The following is a 27499-nucleotide window of genomic DNA, read 5'->3' as shown; positions in this document are numbered from 1 at the left end:
AAAATCAATCATCTTTATTCTCTTTACCTTTGGTATACAGATCCTTTATAATTATAATTTAAATTAACTATTTTTTATTTCAGTCATTTCTATTTATTAAATTGTTGGGAGTGAGTTTTATTTTGAACTGTTGAATATTCTTAAATATTCATTGTCATTTAAAGGTCTCAAGCTCTCAAGCAAAACTCGATGAGAATTCTGCCAATTTAAACTTTCTAAAAACAAAGTTAACAAGTGCTGCATAGTGGTAAAATGTAAATATAAAGGCCTACAGAATTAGGAATTTCTGAGTTAGAGCGGTAAAATCAAAGCGCAAGGCGTTGCGACACTTCAAAGTCGACCCTGTTTTACAAATTGTTACAAAAGTTGAATAATGTTCCAGCACACGTTCAAGATTCGGATTTGTGAAATGGTAGAGCATTATAAACCTTGCAACGTCTTGAAAACAGTAATTTTAAGGTTCTTAAACTAAAAGTTGTCACAGTTCAGGGACATCATGAGAACTGCAACCTCTTTCCATTTTACCTAAACCCTGACGTCTCCTTGCCCCAAANGGTCTACCAGGGACCCTCCCCTCTATTTCCTTTTTGTGATATAAATATATATATAACATTTGATACACTTTAAGGAAGCTCTTGGGCTCTACTTTAATAACTTCTTCGCAAAAGTTGTGCAATCGGCTTGCTCTTGTTCAAGGCTTTCCAAAGAGCTTTAAAATATTGAAATCCAGTGGCCGGAAGTAGGTCTAATTCTAAATTTAGTCTGGGAAAGGTAAAATAAAGAGTTCAGGCATATGGTTGAGAGCTCAGGCAGTAGGTATAAAAGCCCTGCGTCGATCCTAAAGTGAGGGGCATGTGTAAGTTAGAAAAGGAAAAATAAATAGCAAAGTCTCAAACCAATACTTTTTGAATTATCTTTTAAAAAATGTTAGGTGGCCCCAGCTGGAATGAGATAAACAGTCCCTTTAAACAGCTAGGTTGCTTTCTTTTTAGGTTGGTTTCTCTAAAACAAAAACTACGTCTCCAGTTCTATATGTCTTGAATGTCCTTGCTACCTAATACAACAAATAAGTCTCTTGTCATATCTGTCTAATCTGAGTTGAATAATACAACATCTTCATCCTTTTCCTATCTGTATGATCTGTGTTAAATAAAACAACAACTTCATCCTTGTCCTATCTGTATAATCTGTGAATTATAATGCAACAAGTTGATAGTTGTCATATCTGTCTAATCCATAATGCATAATACAACAACTACGTCTATGTCCTTGTTGTAAAATCTGTGTTTTTTATACAACAGCTAAAGCTACCTAAACCAACAACTTCATCTGTTGTCCTCTTTCTCTTTGCCTATATGTTTGTCCTCCCAGTCTTTGTATGTTTGTCCTCCCAGTCTTTGTATGTTTGTCCTCCCAGTCTTTATATGTTTGTCCTCCAAGTCTTTATATGTTTGTTCTCCCAGTCTTTATATGTTTGTTCTCCCAGTCTGTGTAAGTTTTGTCCTCCCTGTCTGTATATGTTTTGTCCTCCCTGTCTGTGTAAGTTTTGTTCTCCCAGTCTGTGTAAGTTTTGTCCTCCCTGTCCGTATATGTTTTGTCCTCCCTGTCTGTGTAAGTTTTGTTCTCCCAGTCTGTGTGAGTTTTGTCCTCCCTGTCCGTGTATGTTTTGTCCTCCCTGTCTGTGTAAGTTTTGTTCTCCCTATGTTTTGTCCTCCCTGTCTGTATATGTTTTGTCCTCCTAGTCTGTGTAAGTTTTGTCCTCCCTGTCCGTGTATGTTTTGTCCTCCCTGTCTGTGTAAGTTTTGTTCTCCCTGTCTGTATATGTTTTGTCCTCCCTGTCTGTATATGTTTTGTCCTCCTAGTCTGTGTAAGTGTTGTCCTCCCTGTCTGTATATGTTTTGTCCTCCCCTGTCTGTGTAAGTTTTGTCCTCCCTGTCTGTACATGGTTTGCCCTATTTGTCTAACCTGTATTGCCTACCTAATGGAGCATCTGATCCTGGTGGATATTGAACCCTAGTTCCAGATTCACTCGGAGAACCCGTTGTTCCAACATAGAAGAAAGCATCCGGAGCTTTTCCAGTGTAACTAGAAATATAGCATCAAGAGCTCTTCCAGTGTAACTATAGAAAAATAGCATCAAGAGCTCTGCCAGTATAACTAGAAATAAAGCATCAAGAGCTCTTACGGTGTAACTAGAAATATAGCATCCGGAGCTCTTCCACTTTAACTAGAAATATAGCATCAAGATCTTAATGTAAATGGAAATATAGTATCAAGAGCTCTTACAGTGTAACTAGAAATATAGCATCAAGATCTCAATGTAAATGGAAATATAGCATCAAGAGCTCTTCCAGTGTAACTAGAAATATAGCATCAAGAACTCTTCCTGTGAAACTAGAAATATAGCATCAAGAGCTCTTCCAGTGTAACTGGAAATATAGCATCAAGATCTCAATGTAAATGGAAATATAGCATCAAGAGCTCTTACAGTGTAACTAGAAATATAGCATCCGGAGCTCTTCCACTTTAACTAGAAATATAGCATGAAGATCTCTGCCAGTTTAACTAGAAAATAGCATCAAGAGCTCTCCCAGTGTAACTAGAAATATAGCATCAAGAGCTCTTCCAGTGTAACTAGAAAAATAGCATCAAGAGCTATTCCAGTGTAACTAGAAATATAGCATCAAGAGCTCTTCCAGTGTAACTAGAAATATAGCATCAAGAGCTCTTCCAGTGTAACTAGAAATATAGCATCAAGAGCTCTTCCACTATAACTAGAAATATAACATCAAGATCTCAATGTAAATGGAAATATAGCATCAAGAGCTTTTCCAGTGTAACTAGAAATATAGCATGAAGATCTCTGCCAGTCTAACTATAGAAAAATAGCATCAAGAGCTCTGCCAGTATAACTAGAAATAAAGCATCAAGAGCTCTTCCAGTGTAACTAGAAATATAGCATCAAGAGCTCTTCCAGTGTAACTAGAAATAAAGCATCAGGAGCTCTCCAGTGTAACTAGAAATATAGCATCAATTTGACCCCCCCCCAGCAGCAATAGGGTTAAGAGCTCATCCAGTGTAGCTAGAAATATATGGATTAGGAGCTCTTCCAGTGTTACTGGAAATATATGGCATCCGGAGCCCTTCCAGTGTTACTAGAAATATAGCATCAGGAGCTCTTCCATTGGAACTAGAAATATAGCGTCAAGATCTTCCAATGTTACTAGAAATATGGCATCCGGAGCTCTTCCAGTGTTACTAGAAATATAGCATCCGGAGCTCTTCCTGTGGAACTAGAAATATAGCATCAAGATCTTCAAATGTAACTAGAAATATAGCATCATGAGCTACTCCAGTGTTACTAGAAATTATCTTTAAGAGCTCTTCCAGTGAAACTAAACAAAAGCACCAAGAGCTCTTCTAGTGTAACTAGAAACATATCATCAGGAGCTATTCCAGTGTTACTAGAAATATATCATCAAGAACTGCTTCAGTAATAAATATACAATTTAAATATCTTTTATATCTTTGTATCTAGAAGTCTAGTAAAGTCTAGCATTAATTATAATGTACTGATCAGTGTTAGCGGTCAGACTGATTTTTAACCTGTACCGGTTAATTACGCACAAATCCCAGGTAACAATTTTGTAAAAAAATCCGTGGAAATTCCAAGGAATGTTTCATAGGAAAATTCGGTGAACATGTAGATAGAAATTGGAGAGAGGTTTTCATTGAGAAATTCCTGGGATGAACATTTGGCCAGGGCTGGAGATTTTCTTGTGATTAATTCCGGGGAATATATCATAACCATTTCTGAGGAATTTTTCAAACCAATCTCAGGAAAGGAGTTGAGTTTTTGACACAAACTCTGATTTTCTATTCTCTATATCTTTGCAACCCAATGTCGTAGACCTTAGATATTTCAAACTATTAATACTTATAGATAAAGTAATCTAAGTTTGAAATATCAAAGGTTTGCACCATCTGGTTGCACAGATATTGGGATCAGAAGATTTGAGTTTGTGACAAAAACTCAATTCCTTTATCATTACCAATTCTGGAGAACAATCGGAGAAAATGTCGACCAAATTTGGGATTTCTTGGGAATTTCCAGAGATTTTTTTTCAGAACCAATTACTTGGAAGTATTCCCAAGATTTCCTCAAAAGTTCCTTTTATTTTGAGATATTTTCAGTATATTCCTGAGTAAATTTACTGACCAGGACTTAGACCCAATAGTAGTTGACTTGTATTTTGTTTTTCCATACAACTGAATTGACAAGAACTAATATAAATATTTAATCATTTTTCCATACAATTTTTTTAAAAGAAAGTTCTAGGGTTCATAATCATTTTTCATCAATAAGGATGCACAGAAAAAATATTTAGTTAGGGCAGTTCATAATAAAAGGGAAGCTCAGAGACACCTATTGAACAAAAATGAACTAGAAAATTTTGTAAAATTTGTGACCAAGTTCTGAGAATTTCTGGACAAATATTCCTGAGATATTCTCATGGAATTTCTTGGAGAAAAATTCCTAAGAAATTCTCAGGAATTTCTCAACATTAGTCTCTAATTAAGTTCGTCAAAAAATCCGTAAAATTAGAGACCAAGTCCTGAGAATTTCCCAAGAATTTCAAAAGAAATTCCCAGTAATTTCTCGAATCTATGTCTCTTATTCAGCTCCCAAAAAAATCCGTAAAATTGGTGACTAAGTCCTGAGAATTTTTTAAGAATTTTCGGAGAAATATTTCGGAAAAATTCTCAGAAATTTCTTGGTAATTCTCGAAACTAAGTTCCAAAACTCTGATCCCCGAAAAATCTCTGAAATTGGGGACGAATTGTGGAGAATTTCTCGAGAATTAGTCACACAATCTTGTTTTCGAGAAATTCCCCAGATATATACAAAACGAACGGTTATGCTTTGTAGTTAAACTGTAGGGTCTAGATTCAGAGTGTAAGGATACAGATAGTCTGAGTATAAAGTTATTCAGGAGCCGAGTAATCCATCCATACACTTCTGTGTAACTAAAAATATACCATCAGCTTTTGTAGTATCACTAAAAATGTAACTTAAAATCATTTTTTGAATGTTTGTTTGATTTGAATGCTCTAATACAATTGTTTTTTATTAAATTGATGTTTATGAAAATGATATGTATTTATATAATACCAATTGCAGTGTCGAAGTTTGTTTTTCACTTTCTTATTTCTTTCCAAAATTATCTTGAAAGACTATTTAAAAAAACACGACCAACCTAAAAATCATTATATCTAAGGAAGTTTAATTAAGTCGTTATTAAAGTCTCATCCTTTATGGATGACTCTGTACCTGAAACCAGTAATGATAATTTTCCCGTTTTGTACAGTCACATCTCCATTAACATTGTACTGTCTACTAGTAATCTAAACAGTTTATAGTTATAGTTGTCTTTATTAACAATACAATGAAGACGACTTTCGATTTTAATTGCATTTACACTAAGCTTTCAAACAGCATGGATACACATTAACATGGAAAGAAAGAGAAGCTGTCAATTAACATCTCGTCTATTAGTTTGTCCGAAAACTTGCAGTTCGAAAAAGGCTTGAATTAAACATCAAATTTTAAAAAGGAAAGTCGTCTTTATTGTACTGATATAAACGACGACCACAGTTTTATTGTAAACATATTTTGAAACGTTTTGTTGAAACGTTTTGTTTCAGATTGAAATATTTTTTAAGATTACAAAATCAGAAAAAGAGTAACTAATACAACAAGGGGCAGATTAAACCGGAGCAAAAACCTCCGATTTTATCAATATAATAAAGACATGGATTTATAAACAGGCTTTTAAACAGCATGGATTCAAAAAGCAAGAAAATAAAGAGAAACTATAAATTAAAAAAGCTTCTCTTTAATTACTTGTGATTCGAATAAAGCTTGTTCACAATTAAAACTTGAATAAAAAAGTAGTCTTTATTATATTGACATAATCGATCCTCAAGTCATGTTTTTTTTTGTAAAAAATGTTACAAAATTTTATAAAATAACTCAAACATTGTGCAGGATAACAAACCAGTCTTTTGCCGTTTACATAAAATATACTTATAGCAGACATAACTTTATTATGTCTATTAAAATGAGATGACACAAAGCTATTTTTAACAAAGCCGATTTCGTATCATTTATAAATTTCTATGTTTATTGGGACACCCTGTAGGCTGTAGCTTTACCTTAAACCCAGTAAGCAGGTTCATACAGAAAGAAAATATCAAAATTGTTCCTTTGTACATTTTATCTAAAATTCAATAGTAATTTAATATTTAATACTCGTGCAAAACATCTTTTACATTATTTATAACTTAATGAACAATTTTATATTACAGTTTGTAATACCGCGACCGTTAAAGGACAGATTTAAAAAAGTTATCTAAAGAAGATCCTAATTGACTTTACCTTCATATAAGTTGTTTTATTATTTACAAATACTTTACAGGGAAGTTTAGGGAATTTTACATCACCAAGGGTTCTCAAGACCAATTTTACTTACAAAGCGCAGCGAGGGATATTTTGTAAAAACAAAATTGGTTGAGGAAACTTGTGGTTAAGAATAATTTTTAATTTTCCGAAAAAGTAGTTGTACACAATTTTGTAGTCTTTTAAGATGAAATTTTTTCCTGAATACTTGGCAATGGCATAGCTGGTGGTTGTTTTACACAATTGTCCCTAGGGAGGTTAAGTAACTTAAGCTCCCTCTGTTGGGGGAATCATAGGTCGGTAATGTTGGTCGTAAGGCGGTAAAAAGCAGGATGGGAAATACATTTTTTATTAAAAATAATCCCGTATATTCTGCACTGTATCGTGTTCAACTACTTGGAAGTAGGTTTATGAAAATATTTAGGTCAAGGTTGAATCCAGCTTTCTTCAACAAAACTGTTTAATTATTAATACGTCAGCACGAAATTGGTTTGAATGTTTATCCAGGGGACCCATTAAACATGGGTACTGAGAGACGACTTGAATATCGTCTTAGAAATCTAATATCTTTGTATCTTCAACATTGACGGAGATATTAAGCATTTAATCAGTTTTGTTGATTTTTAATAAACTGGAATCTGGACAAAGGAATTGAGTCTTTGCCACAAACTCTGATTTTATAATCCCTATATCTTTGGAATCCAATGTCGTAAATCTTTGATATTTCAAACTTTTATTATTTGATCTTACAGAATTTATAGTTTGAAATATCTAAGGTCTACGACATTGGAATCCAAAGATATAGGATTTAGAAAAGCAGAGTTTGTTACAAAGACTCAATTCCTTTCCTAATATCTCCGTCAATTTTGAAGGTGAAAAATGGTAGACCACATTTTGGAAATCCCGAGTCCAGCAGCGCGACTAGCACTTCTGTGAGGGGGAGGGAGAAATTGATTTTGAGGGGCTGGGAAGGGGGGGTATAGGGGCGACCCCCCCTGTCAAAAAATGTTTCATAAAAGTGCTGTTTTTCAGGATTTGTAGTAAAAAAACAGTAATTTTTATTTGTTGAGGGGTTGGCTTTGTGCTCAGCTTCAAAATGACGACATGAGTAAATTAATTGAACATGTGCGCGAAGCGCCAAAAAATTGCTGTTCTTCTAGTGTCTTTTCAAGTATTTCTTAGTGTCTGTTAGCCCCTGGCTTGGATTGTTCACAATGTATATAAAGTCCCCCATTACAGTCAACAGCAGTTTTTTGTAATTCATCCACTAATCATATTTGTCCACTGTATAGTGCCTTAATCGATTATATTTTTTCTGTCCATAATCCATAACCTTTCTGATCGAAGTTCCTCTGTCCTCTGTCCTTTACCAGCTTATCCCTGATTTTCTCTTATAGTCTGCAAAAGTCCTAATAGTCCGTTATAAACCTTATTATATTTCTTGTTCTTCTTCTTATGTTGTCAGGTTTTGTGTAACATTAAATGGTATAAGGTATTGTAATACTCATGAGAAGTAACACGACAAGATTGACTTTCTAAGTTTCTTTAAGTCAAAAACGAGAAATTTGTTAGAAATTCTATTTGAAATAATATGCAAAGCGCCAAAGAAGAATGTTGTTTTTTTCTAAATTGACAAAATTTGATAAAAGATGGTCCACAATCATGATCATGCTGGAGCGCAAGTGGGGGGGGGGGCGCGCCACACTAGTTGCGCCACTGCCCGAGACTAGTAGTTTTCAGTGTTTTAACTGTGATATTACAAAATTATATTTACGAAAAAAATCCCGTTTGGACCAAAAACAATATAGAAGTCGTCTTTTAATTCCCATGTTTATTCCCTGTATAACACAAATATTAAATGGATTGCTCCAATATTTCAAAAATAAGTACAGAGGCATGAATGATAAAATGTAGGATTTCAATTATGCATCTCGAAAAACATGAGAATTTAGTGACAACATCAAGATTTACTATAGTGCAGAAATACATTTTACGTAACTTACTAAATATACAATTATTGTCAATTCAAACATTATACAGGGGGGTGAGTTAAAAAGTCTGATTTTTCTAATGCAGTTCACATTTTCGATAATTTGAAATAATAATTTTAGATTTTTGTGAGGCCGGATATCCTCTAAGGTTAAAAAAAAAACCGCAAAAGGGTTTTCATCTCAAAACCAAAAGTATAGAAAAGCACCCTGATATAACAATTTATTTCTAGTTAATTCTAAAATTTTAGATTTGCTCTTTTAATTTTGATAAAAAAAAAGAGATTTGCGATTCTTTTTGGGGCCATGTTAGTTACAAAGAAAAAGAAAAAAAATCTCAAACAGAGACAGGAAAATCATAATAAATAAGAATTTCACGGAATTTTCTTTTTTTTTAACAGACAACACTATAGCTGTTCATATTTTTAAATCACCCTGTATATATCTTTAATCACCCTGTTTATAAATACTGAAAGGAAAACAGTTTTATAAAAAGCTTAGATCTAAAACTTTGGTCACAGGAATCATCAGATAAAAGTAAAAACTTGGCGTATAAGACATTTTCTAAAAACTTTCCTTTTAGAACAGCAAGAAACTTAAAGGAAGAAAAAAGAAAACGGTTAGCACACTATAATGTCCTATCCATAGCGTCTTAAAGACAATGGAGTTGAATCGTTGCCACAAACTCGAATTCTCTAAACCTTATATCTTTACAACCTCATGATGCAAACCGGGATATTTCAAACCTGGACTATTTGGTTTAACAGAATTCATAGTTTTAAATATCTAAAGTCTGCGACATTAGGTTCTGAAGATATAGGGATTTGTTTGTGGTAAAGACTCAATTCCGAATACCATCAATTGATTTTTCTAACTCCACCGTTTGGCAGATTTTTAGTCCTCTAAACTGTATAAAGTTGGAACCTCTTCATTTGTGTACTTTAGAACCTCTTGATTTGTGTACCCTGGAACCTTTTAATTGGTGCACCTTATAACCTCTTGATTTGTGTACCCTAAAACCTCTTTGTTTGTGCACCTTGGAACCTCTTCATTTATGTACGCTGGAACTTCTTCATTTGTGAACCTTAGAACCTCTTCATTTGTTTACCCTGGAACCTCTTGATTTGTGCACACTGGAACCTATTCATTTGTGCACCTTGGAACCTCTTCCTTTGTGTACCCTGGAACCTCTTAGTTTGTGTACCCTGGAACCTCTTGATTTTTGTACTTATAACCTCTTGATTTGTGTACTTTAGAACCTCTTGATTTGTGTTCTTTAGAACCTCTTGATTTTTGTACCCTGGAACCTTTTGATTTGTGCACCTTGGAACCTCTTCATTTGTGTACCCTAAATTTACAACCTATTTGTAAATTGTCATTTACACATAAATTGTAATTTGAATATAATTAATTGGAAATGTAGACGTTTATGGATGAAAACTGGAGGATTTGTAAATTGTAAATGCCTAAGCGTATAATGACAATAATTTTTTAGTGACTAAACTAATTTCTAAATTGTAAATTGTAAATTGTAAATTGTAAATTGTAAATTGTAAATGCCTAAGCGTATAATGACAATAATTTATTATTGACTAAACTAATTTCTAAATTGTAAATTGTAAATTGTAAATTGTAAATTGTAAATGCCTAAGCATATAATGACAATATTTTATTATTGACTAAACTAATTTCTAAATTGTAAATTTTAAATTGTAAATGCCTAAGCGTATAATGACAATAATTTATTATTGACTAAACTAATTTCTAAATTGTAAATTGTAAATTGTAAATCTTTACAGCCATTTACCGCTTTCATAAAATAAACTCTAGCAGACATAATAATATTATGTTTTTTGAAATTAGGTATTACAATGCTAATTCATAACAAAGACGATATCGAATTCGTCACTGAATTCCCTTTTTTATTGGGACACCCTGTAGTTAAATCTATATTGTAAGAACAAGTGATATTACTATTTTGATTTCTCAATGCTGTAATGACTTTTAAATTATAAAAGAACAGTTTGTTTTAATTTTCTATTTATATTTTACCTAATCAAAAATCCTTTTTGTGACGTAAGTGCGTAAATGCTTAAAAATTGACATTGATACAAATTTCGGTAATTGTCTGAAAACCAGGATATGTTCCGAAAACGCAAGTCGCAACATGAGCTGAAATCCAGTAATTGTTTCAAAATAGGGATATGTTCGAAAATGACATCAAGAATCATCAAAAACTAATTCTTACACCTTATTATTATTTTTAAATTGACATTTATTGTTTCAATATATAGTTTTAGCCATTTTTTATAAAAAATATGGTGTAATTTTGTTCTACTCGTCTTGGATTTAAAGATATATCCTCTTGAAAAAGATAACTTTGCAGATTTCTAACACTCGAGTGTTAGGAAATTGACCAAATCCAGAATATGTGTGTATATATGAAAATATCATCATGCAATTTACAGTTTTGTTTAATAAAATTAGATGAAAACCGCTTTTATGTTTGCCAACGTTAAAATAAGTATTGTTGATACTTATGCATTAATTATTATTTACTCATGCATTTACAATTAAGAATTTACAATTTACAAATTATTTTTGCCAACTAAAAAAATCATGGGTGATACATATGCAATATGCATTTACAATTTACAATTTACAAATTATTTTGCCGACTTAAAAAAATCATGGGTGATATATATGTAATATGCATTTACAATTTACAATTTACAATTTACAATTTACAATTTACAATTTACAATTTACAATTTACAATTTACAATTTACAAATTATTTTTGCCAACTAAAAAAAATCATGGGTGATACATATGCAATATGCTTACAATTTACAATTTACAAATTATTTTTGCCGACTTAAAAAAAAAATAGGTGATACATATGCAATATGCATTTACAAATTACAATTTAAAAATTATTTTTGCCGACTTAAAAAAAATGGGTGATACATATGCAATATGCATTTACAATTTACAATTTACAAATTATTTTTGCCGACTTAAAAAATCATGGGTGATACATATATAATAAGCATGAACAATTTACAATTTACAATTTACAAATTATTTTTAACGACTTAAAAAAATCACGGGTGATACATATGCAATATGCATTTACAATTTACAATTTACAAATTATTTTTGCCGACTCAAAAAAAAATATTGATGATACNAATTATTTTTGCCGACTCAAAACAAAATATTGATGATACTTAGGCATTTACAATTTACAATTTACAAAACAAAAAAAATAATCGCAGTTTACACTAATGCATTTTCAATTATCTGTTAATAATTCACAAAATATACATGTTTATTTTTCAATCTATTCACGTATGAAATATCAATTTACAAAAAGGTTGTAAATTTACAAATGACAAAGGAACAATAAACACATATACACTGGTCTCATATCGTGCCTGGTATCAAGGGTCAAGGGGGTGCTATGGAAATGCCTCAAAGGGGGGGGACTAAAATTCTGAAAATGTACAGGAGATTACCATTTCATTTCCATGGGACTCTATGCTTATAATTAATAAATCATACTGTTTTAAATAGACTTAAACAACTATTAGTAAATTTTGATGTTGTGTTATATTTAATCAACAGAGTGTACTGATAAACTGTTAGTTAGCCTACGATACAGGGTGTCCCAATAAACATGGGAATTCAGTGACGAATTCGATATCGTCTTTTTAAATAATTCTTTGATTTAGTATAGTGATACCTACTGAGAAAGTTGTAATCTTATAAGAGTTTCGTCTGCTATGTTCACATTTTGTTTGTTTATGTTTTGACTGCATACGTTGTACTTCGTAAAACAAGAAAATTGCAGTATACAAACAGTGTGAACTTGTCTGTCTTCGCTGTTCATCTTGCATAGACATTATAGACACATCTTTACAATCTTTTACACTTTTCATAAAATAAACTCTAGCAGACATAATGATATTATGGCGTTAGAAATTAGGTATTACAAAGCTAATTCATAACAAAGACGATATCCAATTCGTCACTGAATTCCCATGTTTTTTTGGGACACCCTGTAGGTCACAGGAGAGACATGACTCAGGGGATGAGTTGAGAGAGTACACAAAAACTCCGTCACACTTTTAATGAGTAACGCACAAATAGATTATAATTTGGTTTGGAAATCAATTCTTACTCGGGCTATATAATTTATAACTAGATTTTAGAAACTTATGAAAACAATATCTTTTGTATGGGACTAGGGGGGGGGGGTGCAAATTCGTCATTGCACCCCTCTTTCAGAAGAAAGGGGGGTGCACCTGCACCCTTGCACCCCCCCCCCTGGCTACGGGCCTGGGGTAAAATAATCAATTAATTACAGGTAAAGTAATCAATCAATCAAACAATTAATTATGGGTAAAGTAATCAATTAATTACAGCAAAAGTTATCAATCAATTTTTTAGTACTGCCAGAACAATCAATTAATCAAATATGCTATGCATCAAAAATTTCAGATTCAACGCGAGAAGATGCTAGCTCGGGAATCCCTGTTTGAAGTTGAACTTCAGAAACAGGATAGTTTAGATGAAGAACTATACTCTATACTTGTTAGACAGGCCAGGTACAGGGGGGCCATAAAATCCAACAAAAATAGCGTTACAGAAGCTTGGCTTTGGGTCTTCGATGAGAATTGGGGGATCTCCTATGCATTAGATATGAGGTCTTCCGAATTTTCCAAACTCGGAAAAGCAAGGGTTGCCAAAATTCAGACTTGACCAAAAATAGCTATTTTTGAAAATTTCCATTTATCAATTTAACATTTCTTTTACTGTAGAGTTGATCTTCGTGGTGGTTCATCTAGAGGATCTGAAAACTGTCATCATGGCAGAATTTTTGAGATACAGCCTGAGTCTATTGACACCTAGTGGTAGAAATTAGAACTAATTTCTAGAGATCTCTGAAATCAACTTATTGTATTTAAACTGCATTTAATTTTCTACTGCATATCAATGTCTTCTTAAAGATCTAAATGTATTTAACAATGTATTATCATATATTTTTAATACTCAACAATATTTTCCAAAAGTGTTCAATGTAACATGAATTCATCGTAGAAATCAATGCCAATTAAAAATCATGGTGAAGGATATTTTTTTTGTGCAAAGCCGTTCAAATTCAATTGGAAGACATCTCTTTCATTTTTACATACTAGAAACTTGTGATATTTCACGCTATTAAATATGATAAAATCTCTTAAACGTTTGAAATATTAATTACGTTAATAATTCCTTTCAAAGACTTGTTTCTCAAGATTAAATGGTCAAAACAAGGATTTGCATCTGTTGCATGAAAACGCTTTTTTTTCTGTCTGTTCGATTTTAAAATTTCAATCTCATACTTTTTAAAAACAAAAATACCTTATATTATTTGATTTTTAAAAACAAAAATACCTTATATTATTTATTATTTGATTTTTAAAGGGGATCAAGAAGTTTTAAATAGAAAACATCTGATAATTATAATATCTTACTAAATCCATGTGACGTTTCTTCTAATGCCAAATAATAAAATGTTATTAAATATCAATGTTATCAATGTTACTCATCTTCTATATATTGTTACCATTAAAAAATGGTATGAAATAAAGGAAATCTAAAGCCTTAAAACTGATGTGAGTAAATCTACAGAGTATAGGAAAAAATGTATTTACAAGTAGAAAATAAACAAGTAAAAATGATACTTATGAATCATGGAAAGCCGGAGCCTTTCATTCACCTCGTCTACGACGAGTTAATCTTCCGTCTTCAGACTCTTCGTGAATAGACTCCATTTCGGTTTTAGCCCAGGCTGATCCTATGTTCTCCTTCTAGGCCTATTGGCTTGAATTTAAAATAAGATCTGGGGCAATGGTGGCTTTGGTTTTCCACACATTCCCATTTTCCCATGTACCTAAAACTGCCCACAGGATGGGAAGCTCCCATACAATCAGGGGCATATGAGAGCTGTTTTGTAGGGGGGGGGGGCTAATTTTGCGCCCCACTCCCTTGGAACATTGTGCCCCCCATTAAAAATCCCTTTTTTAAAAAAATATTGAAACCTTAATAAACTTTTCAATCATATACACACTTCTATAACACTAGTGTTAATAAATTATTTATGTAATTTTCTTGTGTGGATTCATCAGACAATCCCTCTTAATACTGTGGTGTATAATTCCTTCAATGGGTGAAAAATATAGATGGAAACGTTTCTTTAAAAGTATCTATATTTTCATAGGATCGATACATATTGTTTTATAACTTATGATATCAAATATATATTTATACTGAAGTTAAAGCTTTTTTAATGAAACTTTTTTAGTTAAGGGCAAAAGTATTTTTTATACGATGTAATTTTACTTTAATGAAAACATGAGTAGTTTCAAGTGATCCTTAATTTATAGAGTGGCATGTCCGATGTAACTTTGAAACCTTCATTTCTCCATCGTTTCTGAAGCAAGAAATGCACAAATCACTTTTGTAGAGAAACCACAAATAAAAATAATCAGATTTCCAAAATGGGAAACATGGATATTTAATGCAATACTTGATCAGACAAAGCTTTAAAGGGTGTTGTTCCGGATCAGAATAAATTTTATCTTTTTCCTTAATCTTTTAGATTGGGTGAGTGCAATGCAATGCAATGTAGAATGTAGATTGCCTGAGGAAGGGAAATGCAAGCAGATGTAATTTTAAAAGAGCCCCCCCCTTTGTACGCCCCTACATTCAAAGCACCAGCCCTAAGGAGCAACCCATCCCTTTATTATACACAGGGAGGTTCGACCTTTTGGTCCTCTGGATTACATCCAGTGACTGGTGCTATATTAACAATGTTGATTTTTTTAAAAAGTTCTTTTAACATGAGACATTTTTCCTCCAAAAGGAATATCCAAGCCCTTTCGGGAGGGTATGACCTTAATATTAGATTCTTTTGCTTATTATCATGTTTCTAAAGAAATCAGATCCTTAAGAAACTATTCCACAAAGGTAAAATAATCATTGAATATATGCAATCAAGGGCCCTTTTCTTTAAATTATAACTATTTATCAACCACTTTTCACAGTGATGCCATTATTGGCTTGATGCTAATGAGCTTGTAATAATCGTATTACCGTCACGTACAGTTTCCTCAAACAATGACAGATGAATCCTTCAACAACTTTGTTTCAGTTCTTCATTCCAAAGATAACATTCCTATGTTTCAAGGCCCTACAGACAAAAAATTTCCTTAAAGTCCAAAAAATCTGAATCTCAATATTTGAAAGATTACAGATTAACTTTCAGTGTTACAGGGACTGAAAAGATATTGGAGAAGTATTAACACATTCATCAGGCGGATGCTCACTGGTGATAGCTTGATATATATTTAGAAGACCAATGATCATGAGATTCACAACATGACTTTTATTTATGTATACTTTCAGTTAAATTGAAAAGTTCTATGATAGAAATTAAATCAACTAGCATTTATTTAGACATATTTTTATGCGGAGACCTTTAGATATTTAGCTTTATTTCCATTCTTACTCATCTTGCAAGGCAAGGTAAATATAGGTATATAATTGAATATATATATATATTAATCCATACTTCTTGTTTACATATAGATCAGGATGGATCATTATCACATTTTTAAAATTCGATTATTTTAAAAAAGAAGTTTTTCGTTTTTTTGAAAGTTCAAACGAGTGGTACGCTTTCAAAAACTATTGTTTTTTTTTCAAACAAAATTATTGTTTTTTGAAAAAAAGAAAAACGAAACAAAAAACTGTTTTTTGATCGTTTTTAAAAACGATTAACAACCCTGCATATATAAAAGAAATATCCAAAAACTAAAAAAATTTCACACCATAGTTTTTAAAGTTTTCATAATTTCATGAATAGAAGTTTTTTAAACATTTATTAAATATCTATAGTTTAATTGCTACATTGATAAGAACACATTTAACATTTACAGAATCTAAATCAGCAATTTTCCAATCCCATGCTTTCATTCTTCGCCTTAAATATTTTGAAGATTATTTACAGAAGAAAAACTTTTTCTCGCTTAATCTAGAAGATTAAAAGTACTTTTTGTTAAAGCTGCTAAGTGTTTTTGGATTAAAATATTCATTTTGGAAGAATAAAACTATCCTGCAAGGTATAGTAAGCAATGTTTCATTTTAATACTAAAACAAGCCTCAAAGCTTCATTTATTGAAAAAGTATATATGTTAATCAATTTGAAATGGTTACTTAATTCATTACCTAAATTACTCTTATTCTTGTCCCAATTGTTTGCATAACCCAGTATGTTAGATCAACTATACTTAGGAAGGAGAACCCAAGGAATAAACCTAATAAGTATATATTATCAACTAACTGAAGGGCCCAACCTTGCCCATGGAAAAAAAAATTGATAAAATTAAGAATTCAATATATTTAGCCTTTGTCACCCGTAGGCTACCCATGAGTGACCACAAAAAATTTCAGCCCATTTAGTCAATCCGTTTGGCCGGCCAAAGGGAACATTTATATGAATTTCTTGTTTTAGTATATAGATAACTGTAAAGGCAAATCTTTGTTTGAAATGTACACATTTCAAAATTGAACACTTTCAACATAAAAAAAACAAAGTTTTACTCTGTAGTATGTACATTTAAATTTTTTGGAAGTAAAGTGGTCAAACAGTAAAATTCTAAAATGATGAAAAAATCTGAGATTTAATAATTACATAATAATCAACTTAATATAATTCTTTTCACTATATATTTTGGGGAAATAACGTTAATATCAATGTGTGTAAAATTTGTTATTTTGTTAAACTATTTTCTTGGAATATATGTTGGGAGAAATAATTATATCATGTAAAAGATTCTTTGTGAAAAAAAACATTAACGATATGTTTCTGAAAATTTTCAGCATTGACTGGTGAGATTTTTCAATTGTTTTGCTGTCATCTTGGTCATTCTTTAAAGCAAAGTGAGAAAAGTTATTATAAAGAATTTATTTAAATATGATCATTTCCATCAAATCTCATTAGTCACTAAATCAAATGAATTATTAAATAATATAGTTTTTTGCAGCAATAATAAATTATTAACAAAACATTTGTAAATTAGATACTTGTAAAATAACAAAGACGATATCGAATTCGTCACTGAATTCCCATGTTTTTTGGGACACCCTGTACTGCAGCAGGCTGCAGGAGAGCTTTAGTGGCTTAGAGTGGTTTTCACAAAGCTCCCCTGTGATACTTAAAGAGACAGACTGGCTATGTAAGGTATGTGAACTGAGTATGCAGTGCTATGGACAAATCCTTTAGGATTCATTAGAGACATATAAAACTTTTTACAGCTCTTTAAATTCTCAGTTTGAGCGCAAAGGCAACCTTCAAAATTGTACTTTTGGGTGGATACGTTTTTAGAATTGTTTTTTTTTTAAATTATTAAATAATGACAACAAAAAATGTAAACAAAATTCTACAGTAAGCTAATTAATTGTTTAGGAACAGGTTGAGAAACTAAAAATTAATCTTATCATCGAAAATAAGTAATCTTGTTCAATTATTAGTTTCTATTTTTTCATTATTCTAGTTTCTCATTATTCACAAAGATTTTATTGAAAAGATGACATTTGAAGAATTTGTAGAAATCTACGAATAAATTTATAGAAAATAAGAAATTCAATTTAATAATAAAAACGAAATAATTGATTCTAGCATTGATTTATTGACAAATTTCTTTTAAGAAATATGTTCCTAACTCTAATTAGTTTACTGTATAATTTTTACTTTATTTTTTGTTGTCGTTATTTAATAATTTTAAAAAACAGATTCTGAAAACAAACCTACCCAAATTCATGATTTTGAACGTCCACTATGCACTCAAACTTAGTAATTATACATTGTGGAAAAGTTTTATATGTCTCAAATGAATCCTAAAGATTTTGTCCACAACACTGCATACTCAGTTCAACTACCTTACATAGCCAGTCTGTCCCTTTAGGATACATATTTTTTAATGAAGGTTAGAAAAGGCAGTTGGTAGAGTAGGATTGTAAAATGTTTTTAGTTTGAATAACATTGAATACAAGAGCATTCTAATTCAATGGAAACAAGATCAACAGAAATCTATTTAAAAAGCAATATCAATTGTATGTTCAATAATGGTAAGGTTTATTAATGAGCTAATACTGAAAGCTTTCTCCATTACTTTGACCTTACGCATATGGATCAAGAAGTGCACAATGTCTTGTTATTCCTTTAAATGTTTGTTTTAATTACCAAGTGTTCCACCTATAGATGATATCTTTTCACCAACAGTTACCCTGTCAATTAACTGTTCCCTGTGTTAGAAATAAAAAGTTTTTATCAATAAAAAATCTTTTTACAGAATGATTAAATTTAAAAATAAGGATACACATTTAAAATGTTATACTTGAAGAATTTTAAGCATCTACCTTAAAAAATTACCTATGGAAAAATTCAAAGATCAGTCTACCCTTATACTTTCAGAAATTCAGAGTGAAAGTAATTAAAGATTAAATAAAAGATAAAATTGCTATTGTTTAAAATTTACTTGATGAAGAAGTTGTCCTGAAAATCCAGCCAAACTGAAGCAAGATTTGCAGCCCTGTCCTTGACAAAACAATTAACAAGCTCTTCAGTACATGACATTTCTTCAACCATATTGTCCAGATTCCCAGTTGTATTTGAGAAATAGAAAATTTTGCTCTCCTTCTCTAAAGTTTAAAATTAAAAATATACCAAAAATATTTTAAATCTGTTGGTTTTACCTTTAAAAAAGTCTGCTAAATAGTCAAACAAAAATTTCTTCTGGTTCCGTTCAATTACCATAGACAAGTTGTTCCAATATTGATAGTTACTATTAGAATCCAGATTCAGCATGTCTGTATTTTGAGTAAACTCCGGTTCTTTAGAAAGTCCCAAATTGGGAATGTAGCTTACACCCTGGGAATGAGAAATAATTAGACATTCCTAACCACGACAATGTTTCCCTTACTTGACCTTTTAACCCTATGGTTGGACAAATAAGAATACCAGAAGGAGTTGAAATCACCTTTTGTAAACTCTTTGAATCTTGTTTCTCCCCTGTTTAAATGAAGTCCCTCATTTTCCAACAGGATGCAGCCTCATGTAATGCCTTGGCTGCTTATTTCAATGCGAAGGGGTTGATGTGAGGCTGGGTCATTGACCTAACCCCATAGAAATCCTCTGGGTCATAAGAAAACTTTTAGTTTACAAGAATTGAAGAAGTTTGGTTCTAAGAAACCCTTTAAAAGACCATACAACAGACTAAAAAATATTCAATGTTAAAGAAAGGTGTGGTCAGACATAATAATGGTGAGCTCACTGTCAAGAAGTTGAGTTTAGACAAAAAATGGGTGCCCACCTTCAAAGTTCAAAGTTCAAATTGATAGATATCTTTTTTAGACACATTTTAAAAAATTTCACCCTTCATTTGAACTGTAAACTGGGAAATGCTCCATAAAAAATGCTACAGGTCCTAAATTCACTTTTACATAAATGAACTCTAGACCCAATTGTTCCAATAGCAGACAAAACTACTAGTAAACAGTTTTTCATGCAATTTATGTGTGCAGTAGTGCCATGCAAACTTTTCTAATTTATATGTGTGGATATTTTCCTATCCTAGTTAAATCCAATCCTAATAATATTATGCAATGCAGCACTAGTACACAGAAAATCCTAGCTAAATTGCATAGCTCTTTATGATGGGTAGTGAAGTTTAAAATGTGGATGAGCATTACATATTTATTTTTACCTCACAGTCCGGAAAACAGTTGCAAGAAGGTTGGTCAGGGTTGCTAAAATCAAGAAAATCATTTGCATATATTGTGCTTTGCTCATAACATTTGTTTCCAAATAAGTTACAAACTGGTTCTTTTTGGTTCTTAATCTCAAGATACCAGGGCAAACATCCACAGATCTTCCTCACAATATTCAATTTACATTCAAAAATACAATTTTGTTTTGTATATTGTTCAAACAGCTTCATTTCACCGATTTCATGCTTGAACCTGCATCTTCTCTTGAAGACACTGTACTTCTCCAATATATTTTCAGTCCCTAAAACCTTAACACTGAAAGGTATTCTATAATCTTTCAAATAGTTAGAACGAGCAATTTTTGACTTCAGGGAAATTTTGCTGTCTGTAGGGCCTTGAAACAAAGGAATATCATCTTTGGAATGAAGAACTATAAAGAAGTTGTTGAAGGATTCATCTATCATTGTTTCAGGAAACTGTTTTCCAGTATCCTAGAAAAAATATAATAACTTGCATTGGTCTGATTGTATATTCACCACTGCTAGATTAATCTTCTAATTTTCACTTTTTAGTTTGATAACTTGTGAAATTTAGTACAAAATGTAAATTTTGTAAGCTTAAAGCATTTAAAGAGAGTTAAAATATGCCTATTGAGTATTAATACATATCATGTCATGGTTATGAGAATATTTTTTAGTCTGTTAAATAGTAAGTTTCTAAAATGAAAACATTGGAAATTGTATTTTTTTTAGTTTAATCTTTACTCTTTACGATAAGGGCTCGGCAACTATAATTTGGAAATTTTGACAAACCAAATGATAGCATTTGGCCCTAATAGTCATTTTATCTGATACACTTTATCACTTTGACTTCAAGTTATTACAAGCTTATTAGCATAAAACCATTAATGTCCCCCCTGTTCAAAAGGGTTTATAAAAAGTTAAATCATTTAAATGAAAGATTTAGGGCCCTTGATTGCATATATTCCATGATTATTTTTACCTTTCTGGTATAATCTCTTAAGGATCTGATTTCTTTAGAAACAAGATAATAAGCAAAAGAATCTAATATTAAGGTTATACCCTCCCGAAAGGGCTTGGATATTCCTTTTGGAGGAAAAATGTCTTGAACATCATGGAAAGTTGTACACCATCCAACATCAGTAGCTCGATTGTAAGCGGACTGACATAATTTATAGCCATAATATGTTTCATTTGGAACAGAATCCCAATTTGGCATCCTGGAATTTTGCAACAACTCTTTTACATCAGGTCCTTGGAAACAAAAAGGAACAGTCCATGTGTTACCATGTGAAAATTTTGCAGGATGTGAAATGTATTTGAGAAGTTTTTGAATATCCATATCTTTAGCATGCTTTTGAAGAAGTGCCATGTTCTTACAGAATTTTGAACACATGTAAGAAGGATTAATACAGGGATCTACAAATTCCGGGAGATTGTTAAAGAGTTTTTCATACTCATTGGCAATGCAATCTTTCTCAGTCTGAGATAAACTTAGCCAACTGTTTGAGCGACCAAGATCTTTTTCCCCAAATTGAGCAATTCTGCTTCCTATAACTTCTTGTCCTCCTGAAAGTATATGATTTATTGATTAAACATTTTTACATGGATTTTCATTTTCTTACCTAATATGACTAGAATATCCACTGCATCAATTAAACTCCAACTCAGGTCCTTTTCACTTGTAATTTCTTGCAACAACATTCGGAGAAAAGTTTGTATTTCATTTTCTGTTTCTTTAATCAGTTCGTACGTGAGAAAACTTTCAGTAGCTTTAATGTGAAGATTAAACCTTGCCAAGGTAACGACAAAATCTCCAAGTTTCTGGAATTCTTGAAAATTTAAGATAGAAAGCAAAGAGTATTCTTTGTATTTTTCTGATATCAATTGCCAAAAATTTTCTCTAGTGTCAACAACATAATTCTAAATTAACAAGGAATTAGAGAACAACTCTATATTTTAAATTATTTAGATTACAATACCAGCATTTGCTTAGGTGGGGGTAATTTAAATGTTGAGTTTAAGTTTCTAATAATTTCCCAATCAGGGTTAACAAAGATTTCAGGTATTTCACGTTTCCGTTTTTTTCCAAATAAACAGTAATCACAGTATTCATAATCATCTGGAGCAGGAGTTGTTACTGGTCCAGGAATGAACATTTCCTGAATGATAATAGTTAGTATGGAATTCATTTTGGTAAATTATTACAGTAATATCAAAACTAATTCAAAGTGCTCCTGATTTTAACCTGAGTTTACACTGGAAAATTATCATATAAAAAATTAAGTTAACCAAATTGATTTTTAATTCTTTAAGATTGCAAGGCAATTGTTCCAGCTTTCATCCCTCAAGGATGTGTCCAGGAAAACAAGAAGCTGCAGAGACTTTTTAACAGTGGTAATTTTTTCCCACCTGCAAAACTGTGTTAAATGGTAAATCCTCTGCACCCCTCTCAATGATTTCTACAGTTAGGAGATCAAGATAGCTTGATAGCCAACTATATGGAGGCATCCTCTCTGGGGTGATCAGGTTATGGCTGATGTAACAGGCAAATCCAGAACCTTTACAGCCCATTCCTTCTATTAATTCATAGCGTATATTGGCTTTGTTCTTCTTGTATTTGGCCAGTGTTGCATTTGCTAGTAGATCATTATCAAGCATTCTGTGAGCCATTAAAATTACATACATACCAAAGTTACACACTTCTCTGAAAAGTGTTCCAAAACTTAATTTATAAATGTAATAAACGTCAGCTACCATCCCCTTGGGATATCTCAATTCATGAACCATTTGGCTAAACCTAATGAATTCTACTAATGGAGCCATCCATCATTGTCAGCTCAGAAATTATTTCAATATATATGGACCTTGGAGATAAATTTTTGACTTTGAAAGAATTAGATCCACTGTCTACCTTAGATGTCATGTGCCATATTATGTTATATGTCATAATGTATTAATCTTATTTCTTAGCTATTAACAATATTTTTCCAATTTCAAAAGTTTTGGGTTCAGTGTTTCCATAGGGATCTTTGAACCCCATTTCCATGTATTTTGGAGAATTATTGTTCTGCTTGCAGCACTGTATTACTTAACCTTAAATTTCATAAAAACTGGTTTCCAGTTGGCAATTTTAATTTCAATTAAAATTATCACCCTTATGCAATTTTCAAAATGGAATCAATAATAATAACAATAACATGTTAGGTTGGCTAGTTGTTTAATTGGCCAGCTGGTCCATCAGTCGGTTGGTTCAATTGATCACTTAATTGTTACCTCTTGACACATGAGTTACAAATAATCACTATAACTGATATATTTCAAATATGCAATAAAATGGAGGTATAGTAATAATAAATGTCAATGTATAAAGGTTATTGAATGTTAAATAATAAATGATCTCCTGATTCTCCTGCTCCTGATTCTCCTGCTCCTGATTCTCCCTATTCTCCTACTTCTGATTCTCCTGATTATCCTGCTCTGATTCTCCTGATTCTCTTGGTCCTGATTCTCCCAATTCTGTTGCTCCTGATTCTCCTTATTCTCCTGATTCTGCTGATTCTCCTACTCCTGATTTTTCTAATTTTCCTGATTCTCCTGATACTCCAGATTCTCCTGATTCTTCTGCTCCTTATTCTCCTGATTCTTCTGATTCTACTGATTCTCCTGCTCCTGATTCTCCTGATTCTCCTGCTCCTGATTCTCCTGATTCTCCTGCTCCTTATTCTCCTAATTCTCCTGATTCTACTGCTCCTGATCCTCCTGCTCCTGATTTTTCTGATTCTCCTGATTCTCCTGCTTCTGTTGGTTCTTCTGCTCCTGGTTTGGTTGGATGATCAGGTCCGGTCAAAGGTTCTGGTTTGGCTGTAGGATCTGGAGTTGATGTAGGATCAATAAGTTGAAGGTCAGCAGGGGGATCTTGGATGACTAAGGACTTGACGAAGAGGGTGTTGAAGAAGATGGAGGTGAGTTGGTCCATCCAGGTGATGGTGTTGGAAGGGACAGGGCTATATACCAGATGATTCTGTTGCATTGGTAAAGGGCTGTGGATCACATTCTACTTCAGTAGGGAAGAAGAGGTTGTTGTCTCCTCCCAGCAAGATGGAGATCTGACTGGTGTCCCTGTGAATGACCTCCGCTTTGGGGGAACTGAGATGGAGAGCCCTGAGCCATTGTTAAGGTCTTCTTCTATGGCCGAAAGTTTTAGAATCTTCCCATGCAACTTCAACTTGATCTCAGTAGTGAGAATGATCTTACCCTCTTCTTTGTAGATCATGACTTTCACCCTGAAAGAGGTCCCTCAGGAGTACATTGATGGTGTAAGGGTTTGGAGGGCTGATTGGGAGATTAGACTAATTTGACAGCCATTGTTGTACTGGATCTCCCATGGGAACATTCTCCACCCATGAAATTGATCTGTTGGAGCACACTTTGGAGGACCCGCTGTGGAAGAATAATTGTCATTGGAGATTGTTGTTGGAGATGAGTTTGAGAATTTCCAGAGAACTTAGTTTGGCCACTCTGCAGCTGCCATTGAGGGGGTAGTGATCAGACTAGAACCCTCCCATGGTGCAAAGGGTACATGGCCTCTTGGGAGGTACATTGGGAGTCTTAATGGGCTGACGAGCAGGTTTGGTATTGTTGCCGGGAGGTCCACAGCGAACTGGTTTGACCCCTATATGTAGGGGGGTAGTCTGTGTCATAAAGAGCAGGGTTGGACCTATAGTTCTTCTCCAACACGCACACAAAATGAGCGATGAACGCAAGTGTTGCTGGAGGTCGAACAATTGCTGCGCTCCCATTAAGAAACTTGATGTAATGTTTGTTGAAATCTAGTATGACATTTTGGACCAGCTGTTGGGTGAGGGGGATGCTGTGGAGGTCCTCCACATTGTGGAACTGCTGGATGATTTCCAGGTTGGCTTGAAGTGTCTTGATCTTGGGGGTTAGGTCTTCAGCTATTCTTGAATGGAATCATAATAAGGAAGAAGGTCAAATCTGGTTGACCTCTCTGCCAAAAATGTTGATGCTCCAGAATTCTTTAATTAACTTGATCTTAAAGCTGAACCAGGATTCATACTGGGTAGTCCAGGAGGTCTGATGGGTGGTTTAGAGGTCGAAGCTGTTGTAGAGACAAAAATCCGCATTGGTTTCCAGGTGGGGGGTGTACTGTTTGTCAAAGGCTTTCAGTTCATAGATGTTGTTCCCCTGAATGGCGCATTGGAACGCTGAGGTGAGGTGAGGGATAAGGTAGTTGGCAGGGGGTTGAGGAAAGTTCACAGAATTTGGAGAGGTCTTGTTTGTATTGCTGTTATTCAGATCCACATCCAGATTGTGAACGTGGTTGGTTGACGTGCTACAGATCATACATCCCTGTAGACAGCAGGTAGAATTCCTGGCTCATGGTTTCTGAGGCTCCTGGGGTTGTTGCTGTTGCTGTTGCTGTCTCCATGGATAACATCCTGTTGAAGAGATTGAACAAAGGCTATTTGTCCACAGTTTGAAATGTAGAAAAGTAGGTGGGCATCAGCAATAATATGTTAGGTTGGCTAGTTGGTCCATTGGCCAGTTGGTCCGTTGGTTGGTTGGTTTGTTGATCAGTAGGTTTGTTGGTCATGCTCCTTAACTTAGACACAAGAGTTGCAAATAACTATGTTAACTGATATATTTCCAACCTTCAATAAAATGGATTTGATCTTTCACTAGTAAAACGTTTCACTGTTTTCCTATTGTCGGAGTGTAGAGATAAATTATCGGAGACATACTTTGGTTCGGAACTTCTTCGAGAGGGGTTTTGGCAAAGACGACTTACGGGGAGGGGGGGGGATAGAAGTTGGAACCTTGTATTTACACCACATACTAATTCTCTCTAATTGGTGTATAGTTCACTATTTAACATATATCATTGGCCAGCACATTGATGAAAATTGTACCTGTATCTAATGTAATCACTCCATTCTTCACATTTTTTATAAGAATCTATGTAAGGATATGTCATATCAGGTTTCTGTCTCAAGTTGGCTACTTTCAACCTAACCAATAAAATATTTACTTTTTGTGGTTTTAAATCTTAAAGGGACCGTTTACCTATTTGGGTAATTCAAGGGTAAAATAGCCTATTAGCTATTCATTGATATTATTATTATTTTTCAAAGAAAACTGTGGCCTGAGAAAAAGCAGATTTATCTTTTTTAAATTCCAGCCCAAAGGCATGGTACCTTTGAATTTACACTATTTGATGTTTTTGTTATAGTCATGGGTTTTTTAAATTTTTCAAATATCAAATTAAATGTAGTATCTAATAGTAAAATTGTAGATATCTTTATTTTCTTTAAAAAAATATTTTAAAATTTTCTGTTTTCAAAATATAACTTAATTTAAACATTAGACAGTTTGATATGTTTTCCCTACTTCCCCGAATCCCCGTGTTTTATTGAATAGTTGGAATCTAGGAACCGGTTTGTCTGAGAGAGAAAGTCGTCTTTGTATAAACGTGTTGTATAATATGTTAAATCATGTTTGCAGAACACGAAAAAACGTATATTTCTTGCTAATTCCAAAATCAAAAGTCATTATATTTAATAATATAAAGGCTTACACATGATGTCATTGAAATATGGTAATTTTAGATTTTATTTTGCTGTTGTAACTGAAAAAGAACTTTAAATAGTGTCTATGCAAGGTTTAATACCTTTCTGCTGGAATTCTAAATCGATATTTTCTCCGATCGATAGATATCTTTGAAGACTAATGCCAATGAAAAGCTGATAGGCTAATTAGTTTACCATGAAATTAACCAAATAATTGAACGGTCCCTTTAAGTGTAAGCATACCTTAGAAGAGTTTTATGTGATTGTTTGAACATAATTTTATGCTCATCTTTAAATTCCATTTCATTCAGAAATTGTCGAACTCCTGGCCAAATTGTTGAACCTAGAAGAAAAAATATTCTTAATTATGGTTGAAAGTAACAATAAAAGTTTCTATATAACTAAAAAGTGTAGATGGCCGGTGCCATACAATACCTGATGGACAAACAGTTACACTTGGATATGGAATACTTTGTTTCGGAATATTCTCCACAATTGTATCAAATGGTCTTTCATCCCAGGAATCAAAACTCTGCTTAAGTTGTGTTATTGTTAGAATAACCAAGGTGATGAAAACCCCGTACCAAATAATACGTTTGAACCTCTCTTTCTTGAATCCCAT

The 27499-nt window shown here is 32.9% G+C and overlaps 2 protein-coding genes across 2 annotated transcripts; both read right to left on the bottom strand.

The window, feature by feature from the left end:
- Positions 1-1443: 1443 nt before the first annotated feature.
- Positions 1444-6277, bottom strand: LOC111704088 (uncharacterized). The gene is made up of 4 exons (XM_023476226.1): positions 6217-6277; positions 5333-5406; positions 1966-2085; positions 1444-1675 (listed from the first exon to the last, which is right to left on the bottom strand). Exons 1-4 carry the CDS (start codon positions 6274-6276, stop codon positions 1444-1446), a joined length of 486 nt encoding a protein of 161 aa, XP_023331994.1. The 5' UTR covers position 6277.
- A 10340-nt stretch (positions 6278-16617) lies between these two features.
- On the bottom strand, positions 16618-27499 carry LOC111704087 (uncharacterized). The gene is made up of 12 exons (XM_023476225.1): positions 27313-27499; positions 27121-27220; positions 26221-26319; positions 22700-22994; positions 22270-22449; positions 21913-22210; positions 21270-21856; positions 20264-20758; positions 19254-19428; positions 19037-19199; positions 18742-18803; positions 16618-16813 (listed from the first exon to the last, which is right to left on the bottom strand). The coding sequence occupies exons 1-12, from the start codon at positions 27497-27499 to the stop codon at positions 16725-16727; spliced, it is 2730 nt and encodes a 909-aa protein (XP_023331993.1). The 3' UTR covers positions 16618-16724.

This window comes from Eurytemora carolleeae, unplaced genomic scaffold (genome assembly GCF_000591075.1).
Source record: "Eurytemora carolleeae unplaced genomic scaffold, Eaff_2.0 scaffold497, whole genome shotgun sequence".
NCBI classification, from domain to species: Eukaryota; Metazoa; Arthropoda; class Copepoda; order Calanoida; family Temoridae; genus Eurytemora; species Eurytemora carolleeae.
The sequence above is the reverse complement of the archived record's forward strand: the minus strand, read 5'-3'. Positions and strand labels throughout refer to the sequence as shown.